We start from the raw sequence: 24,478 nt of genomic DNA on the forward strand, positions 1-24,478 counted from the left end.
CTGATCCGCCCTACTCTGTGTGTGACAGGGGGGAGCTCCCCAACCCCCTGATCGGCCCTGCTCTGTGTGTGACAGGGGGCAGCGCCCCAACCCCCTGATTGGCCCTGCTCTGTGCGTGACAGGGGGTGGCGCCACAACCTCCCCATTGACCCTGCCTTGAGTGTGACAGGGGGCGGTGCCCCAACCCCCCAATCATCCCTACCCTGAGCGTGACTGAGGGTGGCATCACAACCTCCTGATCCGCCCTGCTGTGTCCATGACAGGGGGTGGCGCCCCAACTCCCCAATCGGCCCTGCTCTGAACCCGACCAGGGGCTGCACCTAGGGATTGGGCCTGCCCTCTGCCACCCGGGAGCAGGCCTAAGCTAGCAGGGAGTTATCTCCCGAGGGGTCCCAGACTGCGAGAGGGCACAGGCCGGGCTGAGGGACCCGCCCCCTCCCCCCTGAGTGCACAAATTTTTGTGTACTGGGACTCTAGTGGTTAACAATAACATTATTTAAAAAGACAACACTAGATAGGATTTTGGTATTTATGCATACAAATGAACTATTTTCTTCTTGTTTCTCCTAACATACTATAAAACAGATTAATAATTACACAGCGGAAGAAAAACTAAGTTATCTTGATATTTTATAGTTTTTAATCATGTTTATGCAACTATATTTTAAATCACAGATGACACTTTCAAGAGTTACAGACTAACAAGATCAATTTATGTAAGAGTAATGCAGCAATCACCATACTATAGTAAATTACATTTAAAAAATTCCCACTGTGAAGGAGTTCTTAAATTCCTAGGGTAAACTCCATTTGACTATGATGAATTTTTAGTCTTTGTTTCCTCATCTATAGAATGACAGCTACCATTTAAAGGTTCTCAAAAGATGGAGATAATCCATATAAACTAAGCACATAATAAAGTATTATTTAATGTATTTTGATATATGAGTTATTGATATTTTAAGGTTTCGTAATTAATATTCATAAACTGGATTGGCCTCTACTTGGTGAGTGTGGTCAATGTACAGTGATTTATAAAACTGTCTAGGTCATTACTATCTAGGGCAGGGGTCCTCAAACTACGGCCTGCGGGCCACGTGCAGCCCGCCGAAAACATTTATCCAGCCTGCCGGGTGTTTTTGCCGCCGCTGCCTGTCCTGCTTAGCAGCCAACTCGCCCAGGGCCCACAGTGCGCATGTGTGGAATGTCTGAGGGACAGTGAACTGGCCCCCTGTTTAAAAAGTTTGAGGACCTCTGATCTATGGTCATTATATCCTAGTACATATAATGAATTGGAAAATAGTCTATGTTTATGTGTCAAAAAAATTTATTTAACATTAGAATTATATGCTCCTGAATGTTTTGATAGACCTTGTACATAAAACCATTCGGGCCTGGTAGACATTTTTGGGGGTGGATTTCTGATTTTCAATTTTATCTATAGCTACTGGTCTACTTTTTTTGGCTATCTTTTCTTACATCACTTTTGACAATTTATGTTTTTTTAGAAAACCACCCATCTGATAGCTCTTCTACATTTAGTAAGAAAACTGTATTATGCTATAGTTTTTAATCTTCTGTGTCTGTATTCATGCTCCTTTATTCATTCCTAATGTTACTGATATATTTTTTTTCATCTAACTTATCAAAGGTTTCTCCATTTTTTTGTAATTTTCAAAAAACCAGCTTCTAATGTTCAATCTATTGTTCTTTCCACTGAAATAATTCAATTTCTTTCTTCTGCTTTAGTTTATTTTTTAATCTTTAATCACTTAAGCTGTTATGTTCAGTTCATTTATTTCCATTTTTCTTTTATAATAAATATTTATAGGTACAAACTTTGCTCTGTGGATTACTTTCCCCCAAAGATTATACTATGTATATTCTCATTGTCAATGCCTCTTTCATTCCTCTTCTATTTCCAAATCTCTATTACACATAAAAAAGTAATTTGCAATAATGCAAAGTGCCTTCTAACCTATTTTATAAGTCTGTAGCTCTGGAGGTCCTACCCTTTCCCCTACTCCTTTTTCTGTCTTGTGTCTGGATTCCATGAAATAAATTTACTTGATGGGCTTCCAGAATTATTAGTGTTTTTTTTAATTTGAATTGTATTTTATTGATTTCAGAGAAAGGAAGGAAGAGGGAGAGATAGAAACATCAATGATGAGAATCACTGCACACCCCTTACTGGGGTTCAAGCCTGCAACCCAGGAATACAACCCAGGCATGTGCCCTGACCAGGAATCCAACCATGACCTCCTGGTTCATAGGTCGACATTCAACCACTGAGCCACACCAGCTGGGCCACAATTATTAGTTTTTATGTCAAAATGTCCACCCCCCACCAAGATTGGAGATGGATTATTTATATCTTTGTAAAACCTTCAATTAAAAGCTGTTTGCAGAACATATTAAACACTGAACACAAGCAGTGGAAACTAGACCTCTCACTGTACATTAAAATTGAATTATTTTCAAACTTCTACATAGGTTTTATAGAGGAACAACTTCAAAATACAGTCACTCACCACTTGATAACTTCTGAGAAGTAAGTCATTAGGCAATTTCATCATGCTTTCATCATAGAATGTACTCACACAAATCTAGATGGTATAGCCTACTACACATCTAGGCTATGGGATAGCCAATTGCTCGTAGACTACAAATGTGTACAGCATGTTACTGTACTAAACACTATAGGCAACTATAACACAGTGGTATTCTTTTATAGGATGGGCAGTGAAGGTTTATTTACACCAGCATCACCACAAACATGTGAGTAACGTGTTGTGTTAGGATGGCTGCAACTCTATTATAATCTTATGGAACCACTATCATATGTGTGGTTTGTTATTGACTAAAATGTCATTATGCAGCACAAGACTGTATCTACTAGTAACACATCTTAGAAGTTATCCTATATCATAAAAGGCTAATATGCAAATTGTCCCCTCAACCTGAAGTTTGACCAGGGTGAGGGGCTGGCCGGCCAACCGCCCGTGGCCCCTCCTCCTAGCTGGCCCCATCCCTGAACACCCCCTACCCCTGATTGGAGGCAAGGCCAGCCGGACCCCAACTGTGCACAAATTCATGGGCCTCTAGTCCTATGTAATAAAAGGGTAAAATGCAAATGGACCCTAACAGTGGAACAACCGGTCGTTATGATGCGCACTGACCACCAGAGGGCAGATGCTCAACACAGGAGCTGCCCCCTCCTGGTTAGTGCGCTTCCACAGCGGGAGCTCTGCTCAGTCACAAGCCGGGCTGAGGGCTACGAATGCAGCAGCAGTGGCGGGAGTCTCTCCTGCCTCCTCGGCAGCGCTAAGAATGTCCACGTGATGGCCAGCAGGTGGACATCCCCCGAGGGGTCCTTGACTGCAAGAGGGCTCAGGAACCCCCCAAGTGCACAAATTTTTGTGTACTGGGCCTCTAGAATATTTGTAATACCAGCTTATCAGATATAATTTTTATCTCATTGGTTTTCATTTACCTCAGTTTATGATGTGTAACGCTTAAAATAAAACTATACTAAGCCCTAGCCAGTCTTGCTCAGTGGATAGAGCATCTGCCTGTGGACTGAAGGGTCTGGGGTTCAATTCCAGTCAAGGGCACATGCCTGGGTTGCGGGCTCGATCCCCAACAGGAGGCATGCAGCAGGCAGCCAATCATGATTCTCTATCATCATCAATGTTTCTATCTCTCTCCCTCTCCCTTCCTCTCTGAAATCAATAAAAATATATTTTAAAAAAAATTATACAAAAAGCATTAAAAAACTTTCCCCTTTAGTAACATAGAAAAATACTTCTCTTACCATGCGAATATATAATTTTGTATACAAAACAAACTCTCTTCTTTAGTGAAACAGAGTTCTGACTCTGAAATAAGTATAGCCCTAGCTGGACTTGCTCAGTGAATAGAGTGGCAGACCACAGACAGAAGGGTCCTGGGTTTGATTCTAGTCAAAGGCATATACCTTTGTTGCAGGCTTGATCCCTGGCCCTGGTCAGGGGTGTGTATGGGAAGCAACCAGTGGACGTGTCCCTCTCACATTAATGTTTCTCTGTCTCTCCTCCTCCATTCCACTCTTTCTAAAAAAATTAATGGAAAATATCCTCGGGTGAGAATTAACAACAATAAAAACAGAAATAAGCACATATATTTTCCAGGATAAAATGTACTTAGAAAATATTTCCTAACACAATAAATTACTCTTATGTGATCAGTAGTAATTAATTCAAACAAGCCTTATATTCACACCAGTATTTTCTAATAATACTACCTTATTATCACTAACAATTACTTTGTTATATATATGTCAATGATATCTTTAAAATACATACCTCTTGTGCAAGATCTTGTGCGTTAGAGAGAAGAGGAAACGGAGGACTGGCCTTGCTCATGTGCACTGTGACAGCGTTGTGTATTTTAAATGCATTCTGGAAGTCTTTATTTTGTACAAGTTGTAAAAGTAGTGAAATATCCTCCTGGCTCTGAGAATCTACCAAAGTATGTTGGATATGTTTAAGTGAAGAAAATAAGTCTTCCACTTCTAGGAGGAAAAGGAATCGAAAAATTAATTTTCTGTCTTAATTCAACATTTAAGATAAAATTTCTTGAACCATAACAATTTGCATTTTCAAAAAGAACAAAACTTGCATATATATTTGAGAGTCAAATCACTGCCATTTCACTGATTTTAAGTAATACTCTTGAAAATTATATAACAGATTAGAATAAAAGTTTTTGAAAGTGTTTTAAATATAAAACTAATACATACTACATAAATAAATGAGGGGAGGAATACAGAAATGAAAAATTAATTAAAAATCACCAATAGTCCTATCACCTAGAAACAACCTTTAATTTAACCATCTTACAACATTTCCTTTTTTCATTTAACAGTACATTTTGTTTTTTCAAATCACCAGTCTTTAAAAACATTACATACAATGGCTGTGTGATATTTTACTACATGGCTAAAATCATGATTTATAATAACCATTATACTAAAGTTGATCATTCAGGTCGCTTCCAATTTTTTGCTACTATAAGTAAAAATAAGCACTTCAGTACATAATGATCATTGTTGCATAAAAATTTGTCTGAGATTCTGAAGTTTCCTTAAAATAATTTCTAGAAATAGAATTTTAAAATAAGATTGACATTTTAAAAACCAAACGGCTTTTCAGGGAGATTTTACTAATTTATATCCCACTAGAAATATTTTTGCCAATATTCAACAATATACCATTTTAAAAAATCTTCAATTTCTTTAATAAGAAAGTTAAAGTTTATTCATATTTACCAGGTACTTCCTTTGTGATCCATAAAACTCTTATGACCACGAATGTCTGAAAATTATACTGAAAGTTATGGCATCTGTGTGTGTGTGTGTGCAAACCTGTTACTGGGCATATGTAGCACATGCATTTTTCTGGGAGTTATCCCAAAATGTTTAGAACCAGAGGTCATCTCTTCCCTGCCCCCCAACAGGCAGATGTGTACATTTGTGTGTACACTTTGTCACATTCACTGGAAATGGTTTTCTAATTTTTCCACTTGCCTGCTTTTACTGTAGAAGTTTTCAACTCTTACGTATTAAGAATGATCTACCTTTTCCAGCATGATTTCTTTCACTGTTTCTATGCTTATAAACAAACTCCTTTCCCTAGGTCAGTGGCTGGCAAACCACGGCTCGTAAGCCACATGCGGCTCTTTGGCCCCTTGAGTGTGGCTCTTCCACAAAATACCACGTGCGGACGCGCATGTACAGTGCGACTGAAACTTCGTGGCTCATGCGCAGAAGTCAGTTTTCGGCCTGGGCGAGTCTATTTTGAAGTGGCATTAGAAGAACTGGGGGGTGTCGGTCAGCTGGGCAATGGGAGACGCGGCGCAGGTGGGCCACGGGATACGCAGCGCGGGGGAGGCGCCAACTATCAATAGTACTTAAACTATATAGGTAGGTTAATAACACTGTACCTACCTATACAGTTTAAGTTTAAAACATTTGGCTCTCAAAAGAAATTTCAATCGTTGTACTGTTGATATTTGGCTCTGTTGACTAATGAGTTTGCCGACCACTGCCCTAGGTCATCCAACATTTACCTACATTTCTTCTAGCTTCTTGTGGCTTCTATTTCATAATAAACTTTAATCCATCTGAAATTTTTTTGATAGGTCTTTGAGGGGAAATTTTAACTTCATTTCTTTTTTTCTGGTTAACACTTATTCTAATACCATTATTATTATTATTTTTTAAATAATCCTTCCTTTTCTAATTTAAGTTGCTACCGAATTCTTACATATATTAGGGTCTGTTTTAGTCCACTGGCCTATCAGAACCACAGTGTCTTATTAAAGTAGCACTGCAGTCTTTGCTCATATTGATATGACAAGTACTTGCTCATTATTTTTTTCAAAATATCTTGACTATTTAATTTACAGAATAATTTTTTCAAGGTATCTCCCACTGTCTCTTTCCTATTCGTTCCAAAAGAAAAATCCTATTGCGATTTTGACTGATACTAAAACTGTAAATGAATCTGAGAAAAACTCACAGTAGATACTATTTGTCTTATGCACAATCTTTTTAAGTCTTTTTGTTAGTTTTCTTTATATGTAAGACTTTCAAAAATCATTGAATCTTGTACATTTATCTTGTATACCACTACTTATAGTAATTAAATTTTTTATAGATTTGAATAATTCTCCAGTTGATTCTTGATATTCCCTCTCTCTAATGAAAACAGGTCTACTCCCCCTTATAAAAGAAAATACATGTTCTTTATTAACTTAATGCAGCAAAAAAGGGGGAAAAATTAGAAAGTCAAATTGCCATTAGAATAACCTACGAAGTTGTGACTCAGTGCTAAATAAAACTTGTTAAATAATCAGAATTTAACTATAACTTGCTATCTACAAGAGTAGACAGAATATGGATAGTGGAAGTTGGTATATTTTGGTCAAAGAGTACAAACTATCAGCTTTATGATAATAAGTTCCGAGATCTAATGTACGGCATGGTGCCTACAGTCAATATTGTATTGCATACTTAAAATTTACTGAGTAGCTCTTAAGCATTTTCACACGCATACACAAAAGGAAACTGTGAGGTGATAGAAGTGTTAATTAACTGTAAATATTTCACAATGTATACAGCAAATTCTCACACTGTACACTTTAGATATACAAAATTTTGTTGACTATAATAATAAAAGTATAATATGCTAATTCGACTGGACAGCTGAATGACCTTCTGGACGTCATTCCAGATGAAGCCGCGGTGGCAGGGGCCAAGGCAGAGGCAGTTAGGGGTGATCAGGAAGGCAGGCAAGCAGTTAGGGGCAATCAGGCAGGCAGGCAGAGTGGTTAGGGGCGATCAAGCAGTCAGACAAAGGTGGTGAGGGGCAATCAGGGAGGCAGGCAAGTGGTTATGGGTGATCAGGAAGGCAGGCAGAGGCGGTTAGGGGTGATCAGGCAGGCAAGCAAGCAGTTAGGGGAGATCAGGCAGGCAGGCAGAGTGGTTAGGGGCAATAAAGCAGGCAGGCAGGTGAGCAGTTAGGAGCCAGCTGTCCTGGATTGCGAGAGGGATGTCGGACTGCCATTTTAAACTGGCAGTTGGACATCCCCCGAGGGGTCCCGGGTTGCGAGAGCATGCAGGCCGGACTGAGGGACCCACCCCACCCCGCGCACAAATTTTGTGCACCAGGCCTCTAGTACTTCAAAAAAGCTGGAGGGAGGAGTGGGAGAAAGAATATGGAATGTCAGATTCCATGAAATTTGAAGAGCTTAATACAGAATTGCCTAAGAGTATAGAGAATTTCCTCAGAGTACAAAGAATTCAATAGCCTTAAAGTATCTTTAGATCAAAATAGTAAAATATTTAAATATCTTAAAAGAAAAAAAATTACAAACCAACAAAATAGGCTACAATCTTATGAGTACTAACAACTTCCCTGAGTGGATAATGGGATTCCTGTTTAAATTTTTAGTAAATCTTTAAAGGGGCTCAGACTGGTTGTCAGGGCAATGAAAAAAATCAGGAGCTTCAGATCTCCTGATTGAAATCAATAAGCAACTTTAGTCAGTCCAGAAAGTAACCATCTCCCTATTGTGTCTCTTCAACTCTCCAGATATTTAAGTTTTTAAAGGCAAAAGAACTTGTGAATCTCTCCTGTGTACTAAAGCCATCCACTTAGATCAGGGGTGGGCAAACTTTTTGACTTGAGGGCCACAATGGGTTCTTAAACTGGACCAGAGGGCCGGAACAAAAGTATGGATGGAGTGTTTGTGTGAACTAATATAAATTCAAAGTAAACATCACTACATAAAAGGGTACGGTCTTTTTTTTTTTTTAGTTTTATTCATTTCAAATGGGCCGGATCCGGCCCGCAGGCTGTAGTTTGCCCACGGCTGACTTAGACACTAACATACTGACATTATAAAATAACCAGAGGCCCGGTGCATGAAAATCGTGCATTCATGGGAGTCCCTCAGTCTGGCCTGTGCCCTCTTGCAGTCCGGGCGCCCTCAGGGGATGTCTAACTTATGGCTTAGGCCCGCAGTTGGACATCTTTAGCGCTGCCGCAGAGGCGGGAGAGGCTCTTGCCACTGCCGCTGTGCCTGTCAGCCGTGAGCCCGGCTTCTGGCTAAGTGGCACTCCTCATGTGTTGAGCATCTGCCCCATGGTGGTTAGTATTCATCATAGCAACCATGTGTTCTGCCATTCAGTCAATTTGCATATTAACCTTTTACTATATAGGATTATCTGCAGTTCTGCTTTTCAGCTATAACTACTGGTATCATTTAATTATACTATGTAACCTTTCAGACTTTTTAAAAAAATACTGAGCTAACCATACAGGTCAGATTATGAATGTTTTGCAATATGAGTTTTCCAAATTCTTTAGAATAAATTCCTAGGATAAAATTACTGATCAGATAATAAAAACATTTATAACTTTGATATACATTGCCAATCTACCCTCCAAATTTGTACTTATAGTCCTATCAGCACTATACTTGAGTTTGTTTCTACAAATAAAAACCAAATTCAGGATTATAAATCTTTTCAGTTTTGATGATCTGGTTAGGAAAAATATATATACTTATTTGCCTAAGAATGAGGGTGAATATATTTTCACAAAGTTAATAGTCATCTATATTTCTTCTTGCATTCTTTTTCTGCTTTTGCCCATTTTTCTACTAGAGCTTTGTTCCTTTTTCCCCTTAATGACTGAAATTACACTGATTTTATAAAATGCCTTGCAGTCTTAAGCAGCACATACTGAATATAATTTTATCATTTTTGCTATGTTAGAACAATGTATTTAATCAAGGATATTAATGAGAATTAGTAAGAAAATTTACAGAGATGTTGGTCCTGAGTTCTACCTCAATCATAATCATACACACACACACACACACACACACACACACACACACGCATGCACACACATACCTTTCTGGTTAAGAACCATTGCTTTAAAGGCTTTATTAACATCAATTATTGTAGAATTTTAAGACATGATATACTTGGGATTCAATAAAGTACTCAAAACTATTTTCTTCTATACTAAATAACTTTGATTGCTATATTGAGTTTTTGTGTCTGCGTTTAATAGTTACTCTATTTTTTCTTGATAACTGCTTCCTTTTGTTACCCTCTTCTTGCTTCTCTTATAAACATAGCATATGATATTCATATTTAGAATATTTTAAGTATAAATAATATACTGTAGTCATTAGCCAGCAAGAAAAACTAGGGAAAGTAAGGTAGGGTAACCAAACTAGAAATGGTTTAATGGGAGATATAACTTGAGATCAGTGATCTTACTTCAGGTGATCGGTTAATAGTTGAGACACTAAATTGGAAAATGGGACATTTTGTGGTTAGTCCCAAAGAAATGACAGCTTTAAAGTTCTAAGAAATTAGCAGGCTTTTCATGTTGATAGGAACTGAGGTAAAAAATATAGTTTCCAGAAACAGATGAAATCTCATCAATTTCTTCATATTGTCTTCATACTGAATAGTACTAAAGCCATAAAGACCACCTAGGATAGTTTAAAATCCAGAAAAAAATCTCAGGGTCAAACTGGAAATGTTTTCCACCCAGGTCAGGGACTAAGATAAGATAGGAATAGGAAAGCTATAAAGCAGAAGACTACAACTGAATCCCAAAAAGGCTGATGACCTAGTACATACTAATGGCGTCTAGGAGAACATAAGGACCATGCCAATGCTAGAAATATCAACAAATTTAACTGGGCTTAAGGTTCAAGATTTTTATGTTAGCATTAAAACCAATTTAAACTTGTTAATTATTCTTTAGAAGTTCACTCACCTGTATTAAGTCCTATTCACATTTTTGTCCTTTAATTAGTAAAAAATTGTTTTCACTGAAATTCTCTTTTCTTAGGAGTTGCTTCTAGACTTATGTCAATCAATGTTGCGAGACTAAGTTAAAAACACTTGCACTAAAGTTCAGTTTTACAAGTATCACCAACCATTGCTGAAAAACTACAAATGTCTATCTGTCCCGAATCACATAGATGTAGAATACAATATTATATGCATATACATTTTATGTAATCCTCATACAATCCTCAAAAACTTTTACCAATAAAAATAAAGCCCTAGCCGGTTTTGGCTCAGTGGATGGAGCATCGGCCTACGGACTCAAGGGTCCCAGGTTCGATTCCGGTCAGGGGCATGTGCCTTGGTTGCGGGCACATCCCCAGTTGGGAGGTGTGCAGGAGGCAGCTGATCGATGTTTCTCTCTCATCAATGTTTCTAACTCTCTATCCCTCTCCCTTCCTCTCTATAAAAAATCAGTAAAATATAAAAAAATAAAAACGAAAGACATCAGAACCTGAGACATAAGGTAATTCAGCTTCAGATCAATTCTCTACAGATGAAGAAAATGATGTCATATATAAAAATGTTACTTGGATCAAGAATTCATATCTTCAATTTCTAAGGGAGTGCTTTTTCTGCCATGCTAAGGGAATAATAAAAGACAAACATTTTTTGCAGGTTCTAGGGCTTGATTGTGATCGGTTTATCTGTTTTAGAAAAGCTGTCCTGAGATGTCTTTTCACCCAATATAGCAGCATGTAATGGACACTAACAAGTATTTAGAAAAGCTTACACATTCTAGTTATATTACCGTGAATCTGTAGGAGAAATTTCCTCTAGTTACCTATGCTTGTGCATGTTTCCATACATAAGGCATATCTTAATTATTTTATATACTTTTTATAATATTATTAGCTACTTTTATAATATTGTTGCAGTTTACTTCTGCTATTTTAAGAAATTATCTTATGCTTTAATTCTCACAGTATTTTATTTTAACTTCAATATTACAATGGTATGCTAGGTAGCATACTGAGAAAAGCTCAGCAAAAGAAACCAAAACTGCAATTTCTGTGAATATAGAGGTGATGTATTTTTTTTGAGAAATGTTGTAAAGCACCTTTGACTGTACTGCACTAGCCTGAGGAGCAAAGTAGTACAGCAAAATTTGACAACTATGATTTACACAGACAATTTTCAGATAAATTCCATATCTGCTTTCATGACCAATTTAACTGGGAAGGTTTCCAGATAGCATTTTTAGGCTGAAAAGCTGCCCAAAGTTCTCTCATTGAAAAAGTCTAATGAATAAGCAGAATAGCATAAGTTACCAGACAGACATTCAGAAGAGTTTTTAAAACTTAATTATTGAGTATAGGTAACTTGACAAAGATATGGATTAAACCATATACAGCTTAAACAAATGAATATTTAAGAGAAAAAAATAGGAAATACCAAGTAATACAAACTCTTAGATGAGATTAGTATAAATTTATAAGTACGTTTATCAATTTAAAGGACATTAAAAATGATGCTCCTCTGTCCAATAAACGATCACAAAGAAAGCAAGAAGTAACTATAGCATTAGTCTTAAAATACTGATCATGATAAAATGAGTTCACTGTCTTGACTCAGTTCTTTGAAAATTCTGAATGAAATTCTGACAAAGGGTCTTTTCTTTGATATTAGTTATGATGTCATAAAAAATAACTGTTGGCAACATCAACTCAAGGATTCTCATATGGACATTCTCATTCATATTTTAGTTTCATATAAAAATCCTTAATTTTAAAGGTCAGAATATTTAGTTGTAGGTTAAAAAAAACCTTTCTTCCCATATGGTACATCTTGAAAAGCACTTTACAAATACCTATTATTCAGTAACAGTTAATTTTCTACATACTTTAAGAAATGTCTCACTCTGATGCAGCAATTAGGTTGTATGTTACTTAAACAAAAAGCCACCTAAGTTCTTCAATATTCTGTGCAATTTCAGAGGGAATTTTAAAAAATCCAATCAGATGCAGCTAAAACACTGTCAAATATGTACCTCTTCAGTGATAATGAAGATAAGACAGACAACAAAGAAAGGACAGGATATAAAGAGAACAGAGACTCCCTAGAGCAGTGGTTCTCAACCTGTGGGTCGCGACCCCTTTGGGGGTTGAACGACCCTTTCACAGGGGTATCACCTAAGACCATCGGAAAACACATATATAATTACATATTGTTTTAGTGATTAATCACTATGCTTTAATTATGTTCAATTTGTAACAATGAAAATACATCCTGTATATCAGATATTTACATTACGATTCATAACAGTAGCAAAATTACAGTTATGAAGTAGCAACGAAAATAATTTTATGGTTGGGGGTCACCGCAACATGAGGAACTGTATTAAAGGGTCGCAGCATTAGGAAGGTTGAGAACCACTGCTCTAGAGCTCTAGATGTTGGTAAAAATTGTTTTAAGTTTCCATCATCTTCTCTAACATTTCATACAATACTTAAATCTTGATAATTTATGTTAAAAGAGAAGACAGATTATCTAAAGAAAAATCACTTATATTTGGCTTAGGGATACAATTAATCAGATAACTACAAACATACACAATAAGTCCACGAATCTACCCCCTGTACTATCTCACCTCCCTTTGGCCATCTCCTGGCAGGCTAAAATGAAAAAGAAAGAAGACTAAAATAGGCAACAGAAATTAATCACCAAGAGTTGCTCTATCTGAAAATACTATCTTCAAACACCTAAGACTTTGGGAAGTCATATGGGAGGATTTTTGGCTATAAGGGAAACAAAAAAATTACCCAAGAAGCTGAGGAATCTCCATCTCTTAAGACTTTTCAAAACAATGGAGATAACCATCTACCCTGGATTAGCTTTGCTTAGTTTTACTTACTGCCATCATTTACCCCACAGGAAAACAGACAATCTAGAGAACTATTCTAACATTAAGATTCTTCCATTTCGTTGTTTAAATAATACAAGTTCTTTTAAACCTATGCTCAGAAATTTCTACATTTCAACGAACTTCATGACTTTTTTCTGAAAAAGTTTTAAGATTTCTTCTTTTTATCTAAACTTTAGAGTCAAACTGAGCATTGAGATAAAGAAATTAATATTACTGAATATGAGGAAATTATATCAGTTACCAGCACTATCTAATAGCAGAGTCAAAATCAGAACTTTCATTCAGGAAATATTTGCTTAAATAGGGGTAGCCTTTCTTTTTTTCTTTTTAAAATTTAAGAACATAAAATTAAATATCTGAACTTTTATTTTTAGTGTCCTAGGTAAAAAAAATGAATTTACTAAAAATAAGCAGAAGCTCATGAAAAACCCTGAACAATAATTACTCATTAACAAATTGGGTTACAAATTACAAACAAATAGAAGTATATAAGCAAAAACAGTTAAGCAAAATCTTACCCCCAAATATGATATGAAAATGGAAAACTGTCATTCACGTGACTACAATTCAATCAGGTATAAAAGCTTCATGATTTTTCTCTGGATGAAACTGAAACCAGTTTGATGAGAGGAAAAAAACCAGCTCCAAATTTGTAGCCAGAATACTTGAGTCCTAGTTATGGTTTGACCACTTATTAGATTCATTATATATCACTGGATAACCCATTTCAAGTCTCCAATCCAAGCTTTTTTACTAAACGAGTGGGTCTGACTAGGATAATATTTCTCAAACTTTAGTTGGTGATCCATTAAAAAAATATTTTTGATTTTTTAATCCAGTATATAAATACCATAAAAGGTTTATGAATACTTATGTGCAATATGATATGCTTTAATATTTCCTATTTTATTCTATTTTTTAAAAAATTACTAGTGGCTAAAATTAAAAGACATATAATAACAATAGCAAGGATGTAAAGAAATGGAACCTTCACACATTGCTGGTGAGAATGTAAAACAGTGCAGATACTATGGAAGATATGGCAGTTCCTCAGTAAGTTAAACACAGAATTATTCTATGATCCAGCAATTCCACTCCTAAGTATATGTCCAAAAGAATTAAAAACAGGTCTTCAAACAAAAGTTTATACACGAGTATTCATAACAGTACTATTCACAAGAACCGAAAGGTGGAAACAACCCAAACGTTCCATCAATAGATGAATGAACAAACAAAAAGTGGTTTACCCATACAATGGACTATTACCTCGCTATAAGAAGGAATGCAGTACTGGTTCATGCTACAACTCAGATGAACCTTGAAAACATTATGCTACGTGAAAAAAAGGCAGTCACAAAAGGTCACATACAGTGTGATTCAGTTATATGAAATGTCTCAAATAAAGAAATCTATAGACAGAAGGTAGATTAGGGTTTTAAGGTTTAGGGAGGGGAGAATATAAAGTAATTGCTAGTGGATATAATTTGCTTTTGGGGGTAATGAAATCACTCTGGAATTATATAGTGATAATAGGTGTACAATCTTAGGAATATACTAAAAACTCATGATGAATTGTACATTTTATTATTTTTTTTAAGTATTTTTTAATTTTATTTTTTGTAATCCTCACCTGAGGATATTTTTCCACTGATTTTTAGAGCGAGTAGAAGAGAGAGGGAAAGACAGAGAGAAACATCAATGTGAGAGAAACACATTGATTGGCTGCCTCCTGCGCGCCCCAACCAGAGCCGAGCCGGGGCCAGGGAGGAGCCCGCAACCGAGGTACATGCGCTTGACTGGAATCGAACCCAGGACCCTTTGATCTGCAGGCTGACACTCTATCCACTGAACCAAACTGGGTAGGACTATTTATTTAATTTTGTTTTATTTTTTAAAATATATTTTTATTGATTTCAGAGAGGAAGGAAGAGAAAGAGAAAGATCAATGATGAGAGAGAATCACTGATTGGCTGCCTCCTGCACACCATGCCCCCCACTGAGAATCGAGCCCACAACCTGGGCATGTGCCCTTGACTGGAACTGAACTCAGGACCCTTCAGTCGGCAGGCTGAATCCACTGAGCCAAATCAGCTAGGGCTGGCAGAATGAAGTTTTTATGTATTGTGTCAATGGCTCAATGGTGTAACAATTAATCATTTTTCAGTAGAAATTATGCAAATTGTGCATATTTAACAAACATTACATGACTATATCCATATTCTAGTGAATTTTTTAAAAATTTTATTTTAGGTTAGCTCTAATTATAGCAATCCTAATAAATCAGAAAATTTTCAAATGGTCCTAGCATTTTAAACATTAAACCTAATACCAATAGGTGTAATTATTTCACTTCCATAAAAAACTCCCTCAAAGAATGGCTAATAAAGTGTGGAAATATCTACAGCAGTTGAGCATACACTTAATGGCAAGAATAATTAACTTCTCAGAAGTAGGCTGATTTCAAGGTTTATTGGCACTGGAATTTTGTTTGTTGGCTTTAAATAAACTTTATTTTAAAAGCCATTCTCATCACTTCTCGGCCTTTTGGCTAAGATCAAGTGTAGTATCTGTTCTTATCAGTTTAAAAGCCATTCTCTCTCTCTTTTATAAAAAAATATATTTTATTGATTTTTTATAGAGAGGAAGGGAGAGGGATAGAGAGTTAGAAACATCGATGAGAGAGAAGCATTGATCAGCTGCCTCCTGCACACCCTCTACTGGAGATGTGCCTGCAACCAAGGTACATGCCCTTGACCGGAATTGAACCTGGGACCCTTTGGTCCCCAGGTTGATGCTCTATCCAGTGAGCCAAACCGGCTAGGGCTAAAAGCCATTCTCTTACAAAGTTCATTATAATCCAACAATATTCCAGAATACACCATGGGCAATCAAAAGTCAAATATTGTCAGAAAGAAACATGAAAGATATTTCATTTTACAATGTCAAATACAGAGTATTCTCTTAAAAAAAAAATCCTCACCCGAGGATATGTTTATTGATTTTAGAGAGAGCAAAGGAGAGAGAGAATGAGAAACATCGATCCGTTACCTCCTATATGCACCCCGATCAGGGATTAAACCCACAACCTTTCGATGTACAGGACAACGTTCCAACCAACTGTGCCACCCAGCCAAAGCCAGAAGTACTCTTTGACTTAACAATTTGAATATTCAGAGCTATCTGGCAAAAATAATAGGTGGACACTTAATCAATAGTGAAACATGCTATTATTATTATAAAATATTTTATTCATAATTTTCTTGCCCTTGGTGTGTCTTTTTAAAATGTTTCTTCACATTAATAGCGTGTTCTCTTAGTATAAATTAGAAAGCCCCTAATCACCAATTTCAGGAGTCACTTTATTAGCCACAAAACAAACAGCTTATGGGTCTGTGTGGGCAGTTGAGTGTGCCTTTCCCAAGCTTTTTTCAAAGATGCAACAATCATATAGTCTACAGTTTCTGAGTTTATTCTCTTTAAATGTTATGTCTACTTATCCACAACTGTGGTCCAAAATTACTTATTTGTGACTACAAAAACCGAAACAGTGAAATCTACAATCTAGACATGTGAAAATGATCCTACTCTAGCTCATCCCACTCTAACCTACATTTTATTTTTTTCTCAGGATTTCTCTCACAAGGTACTTTGCTTATAAAAGAGAGTTAGACAATGATATTTTATTTATGGCAAAGCAAGTTTTAATAACTCATGCCCATTTTAAGGAAAGCCTCCCTAATATATCAAATTTTTTATAATTTATAATATTAATTATTTATTTGGAATTAGTTCAAAATTTCTCAAATATATCAAAATTTTTTATACTTGATACTAATATTAATTACTCATTTGAAGTTAAGTTCCCACACCACTAATTTTCAATAAGGTTCTGAGTACTTTTAAACAAGAAAATTCAGTTCATTTTTCCGAGTATTTTCTATCAATTCCATTCCTGAACTTAAAAAAAACACACCACGATGGTGATTTGTACAGTTATTTAACAAATTTAACATAGAATTTACTCTGTAACAGATACTATCCTAAGTGTATTAGCAAATTATTCCCACTCAGTCTGAAAATTCAAGGCAAACTTATACTCATTAGGATGGCTATGATAAGTGAATTATTGGTGGGAATGTAAACTGGTGCATCTGCTTTGTAAAACAATAAAGTGATTCCTCTATCCCTGCACTTTTATTACTACACAGCACCAAATTTATAAAAACTTTCATTAAAAAACACCACCCAGACAATTAAAGTACCTAACCTTTCCAATCACATTTTTAGTTCTTAAAAGAATTATTTTCTCTACTTACAGATAAATGACGATGTATCATCTAGAAATTGAAGGCTCCCTCTGAAAGAAATAAATCAGCTGCCCCATCCTTGCCTCATTTAAAACAAGATTGCTGTTGCTGTTTCTGGCTGTGAAAAAGGCTGAGAAGTTGTCTCCTGGCATGTGTGTATTAATCAAAATACTGGCAGGGAGACACATACAACTTTAAGGGAGTACTACTGTTGTCATATGATGTGTTAGCAAATTATGAACAGGAAAAAAATGTTTGGTACAAAGCTATTAAACCTCATTTTAAAAAGAAAATTTAAAACTGAATCTATCCAAACACTGAAGCTTTGATTGACAATAACAACTTGATAACTTATGCTAACTTTTCATGTTTCCTACAATTAACACATTTGTGTTGAGTGTATTAACATTAAATCTATCACTTATTTCTCAACACATTAAATATTCTCCTATTCAAAAAATGAAGTACAGATACCTGGTGCTACATTTCAAATTACTTTAAAATAAAGTATATAAAATATCCTTAAAGTACAAAAACTGCACAAAGGTATTTTTACAAACTAATGCGGATTGCAAGTTGGAAGTAAATATACCTGCCTCCTACACGCCCCCAACTAGGGATCGAGCCCACAACCCAGGCATGTGAATCTGACCGGGAATTGAACCTTGACCTTCTGGTTCATAGGTTGACACTATGGCACACTGGCTGGGCTAGCTGTCCTTTAATCTATACTCGTAGATAAATTAGCAATGCAACATACAAACAGAAAGAGGAAAAGGCAAAAAATTTAAGAGAAATGGTCTCCAGTTCTCTATGCTTGGGCAAATCTATATATATAAAATCCTAATATGCAGAGACCGAATGGCTGAGCAACCGAACAACCGGTCGCTATGACGTGCGCTGACCACCAGTGTGCATGCGCGGAACATGGCAGGCATTGGCAGCAGGCAGCAGAGTGCGGGACATGATGGGCATCAGCTGCAGTGGGATGGTGGAGCAGGTGAGCGGGGGGCCCCAGACCAATGTGGGGCACCAGTCGCTGTCATTGGGGCAAACCTCTGGTGGTTACTGAAAATTCTTTGCTCTCATGCACCACGGTCCTGCCCGGCGCTCGCACCTGCTGCCAGTGCCGACCCCGCTTGCACCCGCAGCTGGCACCAGAGCCGCTGCTCGCACCCGCTGCCTGTGCCCAGTGCCTGTCCTGATCATTCAGCACCGTCAGTGGGTGCAAGTGGCGGCTGCTGGCCCTGATCACCCCTGCGGGCTTCTCCACTTCCCCCTGCTCCTGAGGGGCAATCAGGGCAGCAGCTGCCGCTTGCACCTGCTGATGGTGCCAGCCCCAATCGCTCTGTGCTGGCAGTGGATGTGAGTGGGCCTGGAACTGTCAGCCCATGGGAGCAACGGCAGCGGGAGTGGGACTGCCAGTAGACAGGGGACGGGGGGGGCCGTGGCGGGAGGGGTCAGGTGGGGGTGCAGAGGATGGGCCGAGACCCACCCTTGTGCTCACCGCAGTCTTGCGGCCCACAGTTCCTTTCAAGGTGCATGAATTTGTGCACTGGGCCCCTAGTAAATAAATAAATAAATTCCCTGTGTGAATCTGGCTTAAGCTATATTTGTTTCTTTACTGAGATTACATGAATATTATTAGATGTGATATTTATGCCTGATCTAAGTAAAGCAAAATGAACAAAAACATTAATCTTAAAGCAATTTAAACAGAAAAACAAAAGAATCTTCCAGGCTTAGGTTGGATATACTAAAATGTAAACTTTTTCAAAGTCATAGAGAATATAGACAAAATATTTTAAATTTTTTTTAAAAAGGGTGGTGGGAGTTGAGAGCCAGTAAAAGGCAATTGGGAATGAAAATCTTAACAAAACTCTCAGAAAAAAAGAGCATAAAAATCTGTAATCTTTCTGCTTTCACTATAACATCTGAAGGCATTTAGCAGATTTCACTATCACTGAACATGCCAGTGATTTCTTCAAAAACTAGAAAAGCATGCACATTACTTTTTGTCAAGAAATGTAGATCCTTAATGAATTTACAGCAAAGAAATGAAGCAGACAATGTGATGTAATAGAAACTGCTTGCGATTTAGAATAGAGAGACTTGGTGAGGCGCAAATCTAGTACACAAGGTATCTTTGCCCAAACTAGAGGAAGGTATTCCACTCTTGGTAGCCAGATCTCTGGTTCAGTGAGTGAAGAACAGGTATGGTGTCAGTCTTCACTCAAACCCTTTGCTCTGGCAATATTCCAACTACATATCCAGATCAGGAAAATTCAAATTTGGCTCTATCCCTTATTAGCTTGGGGTCTTAAACAGGTGATTTAACAGGGGTGCAATTTCTTTATCTCTAAAATGGGAATTACAGAGCCCTGTTAACAGGATTATTATAGATATTACATAGAATGGTGTTTGCTGTAGCATCTAAGAGAACACAAATTAACGTATACTCCTAACACTAATTTGGTGATCATTCTTGTGTGTGCATGAGCGAGCAGAAAGAAAAGGCAGTAAAAGTTCAATAATCAAATATTCTAAGTTTGGAAATTTACATTTGACATAAATCTCTACTGTAGATTCATAATGCCCATTAGCATTCTAAAGACTCTAAGAAGTCCTATAAAAAGAAGGTGTTTAACTTATTTAACTGTTCTCAAATTTATTTGATTACAGAGCAGTTTTTGGTTTATATCTATTAAAATCTCACAGCACTGGTTTTTTGTTATGTTCCCCCCCACACCACAGAATAAAATTGGGAATAGATAGTATAGGGAATTTTGAGCCATTTTATGTATATATGATATTAATTAAAATCAAACAGATTTTAAGCTACAGATATTAATTTTATTAGTATTTTATAAACCTTAACGAAATCAGAAATTCAAAATCTGAAAATTGCTTTTGAGTAATTTTGATATAAAAGTCAAAAGGTGAATTTTAAGGCATTTTTAACTGTTAGGCCACGTAAAATTTTTTATTTTAAAAATTATATCTAAAAACCATGTTGTAGAAACTGGAATATTTAAGCCATATGCTTTAACTCTACTTGGCTAATAGTAAACAATAATGGTTATATGACCTTACCAAGAAAAGAAGCATCTTGGATTATTTCAAAATGTTATTATTTACATCCTCTTATACCCTTCTTCCTTTCTATACACACTTATGTTAAGGTAAGAGAAACAAATGCAAAACATCTATTATTCTGTTTTTACTTACCTAATATTTTCACAGCATAATGAGGACTTTCTAAGACAATTCCTTCCTCTGTATCAAATATAGGGTTATCTATTCCAGTCTTTGGAGGCATTTGGGCTAGTTTCTTAAGTCTCATGGAAGAATTAAGGTCAAGTTCTTGTTTTTTCCCTTCTTCCTCTCGCCTACGCCTCATGTCCTCCTGTTGTTGCCGAATACGCTCCAACTGTGCACTTCGACGTACAGGCATCATCCTGGTGCCCAAATCTCCAGGGCAGTCAACAGCCATCTCTCGGTGCTTCTGATGTTCCTCTGGTGATGCAAGATCAACATTTTTTACTTCGCCGTCTGATTCCTCAGTAACATGCCCATTCATATGGGATGTTGTCATGGTTATCTATAAAAACCTGTACCACTTTTTATAAATCAATTTTTTCCTATAAAGCCAATCTCTTGATTCTGTAGTATAAAATCCATGTTACTTCAAAAAAACACACCACAAAAGACTTCTCACATCACATAATAATGCTATGAAAATGTATCCATGAAGGAAATCTAAGAGGAAAGATGAAGGGAAAAAAGTATAAGAATTACAATATAAAAGACTTTCAATAGACCACTTCTAATCCCTTGCAATATAGAAAATACCCCACAAGTCCATATTAGATTAAATACTTTCCTTTCATTTTGTAGATGCTGCTGAGAAAGTCAAGGTGTTCCCCCCGCTACCCCAAAAAAGGTTCCTTCCCAAGAATTTGAAGCATACTGTTTATTTTACAGCTGAGAAAAATGATGTATTGGAAGGTTTAACAAAATGAGAAAGTAAGAAAATTTTGGGTACTAGTTTAGTAGAGAATAAGTTGCTTAAGGTATAAGGGTGTTTTAATCATCTTTGTAAAGTTGTCTCAACACAATACTTTACACTCAATTAACATACAGGAGATTTAAAAAACTTCCTAGTTAATTGCTAAAGAAACCGGAATATAGCATGTCATATTGGTGGCCACTTGAGGTAAAGGTAGTATTCTGGGGGGCAATTCACTTTTAGGAGTTTATAAGATGAAGATACCCAATGAAAAAGAAACTTTGATAAGCAGCTAAGGCATCTATAGAATAAAACCACAATGAGTGAGAAAAAGACTAGTGGGTATCAGTGTTTATAACTGGTCACATTAACACAAGAATTAGGGTTCTTTATGAAAATTCATTCAGAGAAAATGGTACCTGTTACCATTCAAAAAAAATTTAAAGCCATACTATACAGAAAATAAGAACATGTTGGACTCAGAGGCCAAAAAACTGAATTTTAATTCTGGCTCTGACACTTCCTCTAGCTATATTATCTAAGACTACTCAGTTTCTCCAGAACCTCAGAGTCCTTTGGAATATTTATTCACAGGACTGTTCTGAGTTTTAAATGAGATACTATAGCAAGTTTTAAAACTAAAAAAGATATAATTATATTAATTTTTAGTATTAATTTGATTCTTATATTTTAAAACTCCTTCAAAATATTTTAGACAAGAAAAATATTTTACTGGATGACACTGGCTTTTTATCAAGCCATTTCTTGGGCATAAAAAGGCAGATTGTTTATATATGTGAAAACCCACACATTAAATTAATTAGTCTTCTTTTGCTCAAGACTTTAAAAATATTTACAATAATAAACCTACTACCTCCTGGAGTTGAGCATCATTTCAGTAAATAGGTTTGTTAAAGCACATGCCTACTAAGCAAAAGCTGTTTTCAGACAACATTCCTAATGCCAGTCAACCTTCTCTCAAACATCTTGTCACAGGCTGCTTAACATAAACCCACCTAAACTACCAGGAAAAACCACTAGACCAACAATCAGGAAAATAGAGGCAAACCACATGAGCCACTAGAATTACATTTCACAAGAATTTCGAGAGACTTTTCTGTCTTCTATCCAAATCTTAGCTTCTTTCTTTATATATAGCCATGTGGTCTACACATAAATACCTTATTTATCATTAGATTGCCTTCTTTTTCATTAAAATAACAGCTGTAAGAATTACAATAGGCAATTCTTAAGTTATTATATTTTAATTTATGCAAATGCAAGTTCAGCTTATTTGATGTTTTCATTACAAGTAAGCAGAAATTTGTGTAGGAGTTGCGGTAGTACCATGCTTAATTTTAAAAACCTAGATGTGTACGTATCTCCAGAAAATTAAAACTCTTTCTTGATTTACAATATTTACTGAACATTAAAAATCAAATTTAATAATACTGTATTTTTTACTTTATATGCTAATCTATAAAAATTATGATCTGAAATTAAAACTGTCAGCTTAAAAACTGTAAGCTATGTCCATATTCACTATACTTGATCATGTAAGAAAAGACTGGGCCAGGTGATCTGGGTAAGAGTTCTCATGCTTGCACTATTATTATGCTTATCTACCTGGATCTAGCCTTTGACTCTCAGGAAAATTTCTGCAACCTGTTATTAATCCACTTAAAATTCCGTTTTGGTTATCTCTCTTGGAGTGTTCATAGTCTACTGGGATAGACAGCAAAGAAAATGAATGATTATTTTTCCCCAATTGGTTTCTCCCCATTAGATTTTACAAGAATTAAAGCAGGGGATGGCATGATCACATTCACTTTTAGAGAAATATCACTCTGGTAGGAGTGCAGAGGATTGATTATGGGTGGTGGTGGGGGGGGGGGGGGAGCAATGAGACCAGTTTGAAGGCAATAAGAATGTGGTACTGAACTTAGTGAAATGAAGAAAATTTATATTAAAAAAATACTTAAGTTATAGAAGTACTAGAACTTGATGTCTATTTCATATAGTAGAGCAAGAAGAAGAAAAAGGAAGTAATAATAACTGTAACATTTACTTAGCACTTATGTGCCACATAATACTGCAAGCACTATACCACTATACAGTATTCATTCATTAATTTTTATTACAATTGCAAAAGTAAGTCCAAATATGCCTGTTTTGAAGATGGGAATGAGGATTAAACTAGGCGCTGAAGATATAGGATGGAGGAATAAGAAAGAGGCCATTATCAGCCAAAGGCAAGAAAATAAAAGGTTTGGGGAAAGTACAAATAAAGCTAGCTGAACTAAAGCAGTCAGCTTGCACAGCAGGATACTGACTAGAAAGTTTGACTGGGTTCAACTTATGAAAGGTCTTAAATGTAAGTTCTTAATTTTCAAGGCAGTAGAAAAGCCATCAAAGATTTAGAAAAGAGGGGGTGATTTGTACATAATTGAGCATTTACCTCTGGCTAGGTACTACCTTTATAGAGAGACAAGATCCCTGCCGACTAGTTTACTTAACAAAATGTCCTACAGGGATCTAGAAATTAATGTCTCCAAGATTAAACACATATTTACCTTTAATCTTCTCAAAGTCTCCTTGATCCTCTTCCTCCATTCTCAATTCTAATTAATGCCACTATATCTACCCAGTTACCCAAGACAACAAAATGCTGAAAAGATCAGGCTCCAGAATCAGACTGCCTAGGCCCTAGGATCTAATCCTTATCTACTCTCCTTTTAAGTCTCTGTCTGTCTGCTCATCAGACTTGGGAGGTCAGAAACCAGGCTGACTAGTCTCTGCATCTGTGATACTATCCAGCACAGGGCCAAACAGAAGGCTGCAGGATATGAACCCAGACAGTGGGACTCCAGGGCCAC

The 24,478-nt window shown here is 36.5% G+C and overlaps 1 protein-coding gene across 1 annotated transcript in view; it reads right to left on the reverse strand.

Annotated features, from left to right (window-relative positions):
- Positions 1–24,478, reverse strand: part of PALS1 (protein associated with LIN7 1, MAGUK p55 family member) — a 91,868-nt gene that overhangs the window by 35,667 nt on the left and 31,723 nt on the right. Inside the window, exons 4-5 of the mRNA XM_081088114.1 lie at positions 20,822–21,352; positions 4,344–4,552 (exon numbers count right to left, since the gene is read on the reverse strand). Of these exons, the coding sequence (XP_080944240.1) occupies positions 4,344–4,552; positions 20,822–21,188 (576 nt within the window). The 5' untranslated portion in view covers positions 21,189–21,352. The remainder of the gene's footprint in view (positions 1–4,343; positions 4,553–20,821; positions 21,353–24,478) is intronic.

This window comes from Myotis nattereri (assembly GCF_964212035.1).
Source record: "Myotis nattereri genome assembly, chromosome: 1".
Taxonomy (NCBI): Eukaryota; Metazoa; Chordata; class Mammalia; order Chiroptera; family Vespertilionidae; genus Myotis; species Myotis nattereri.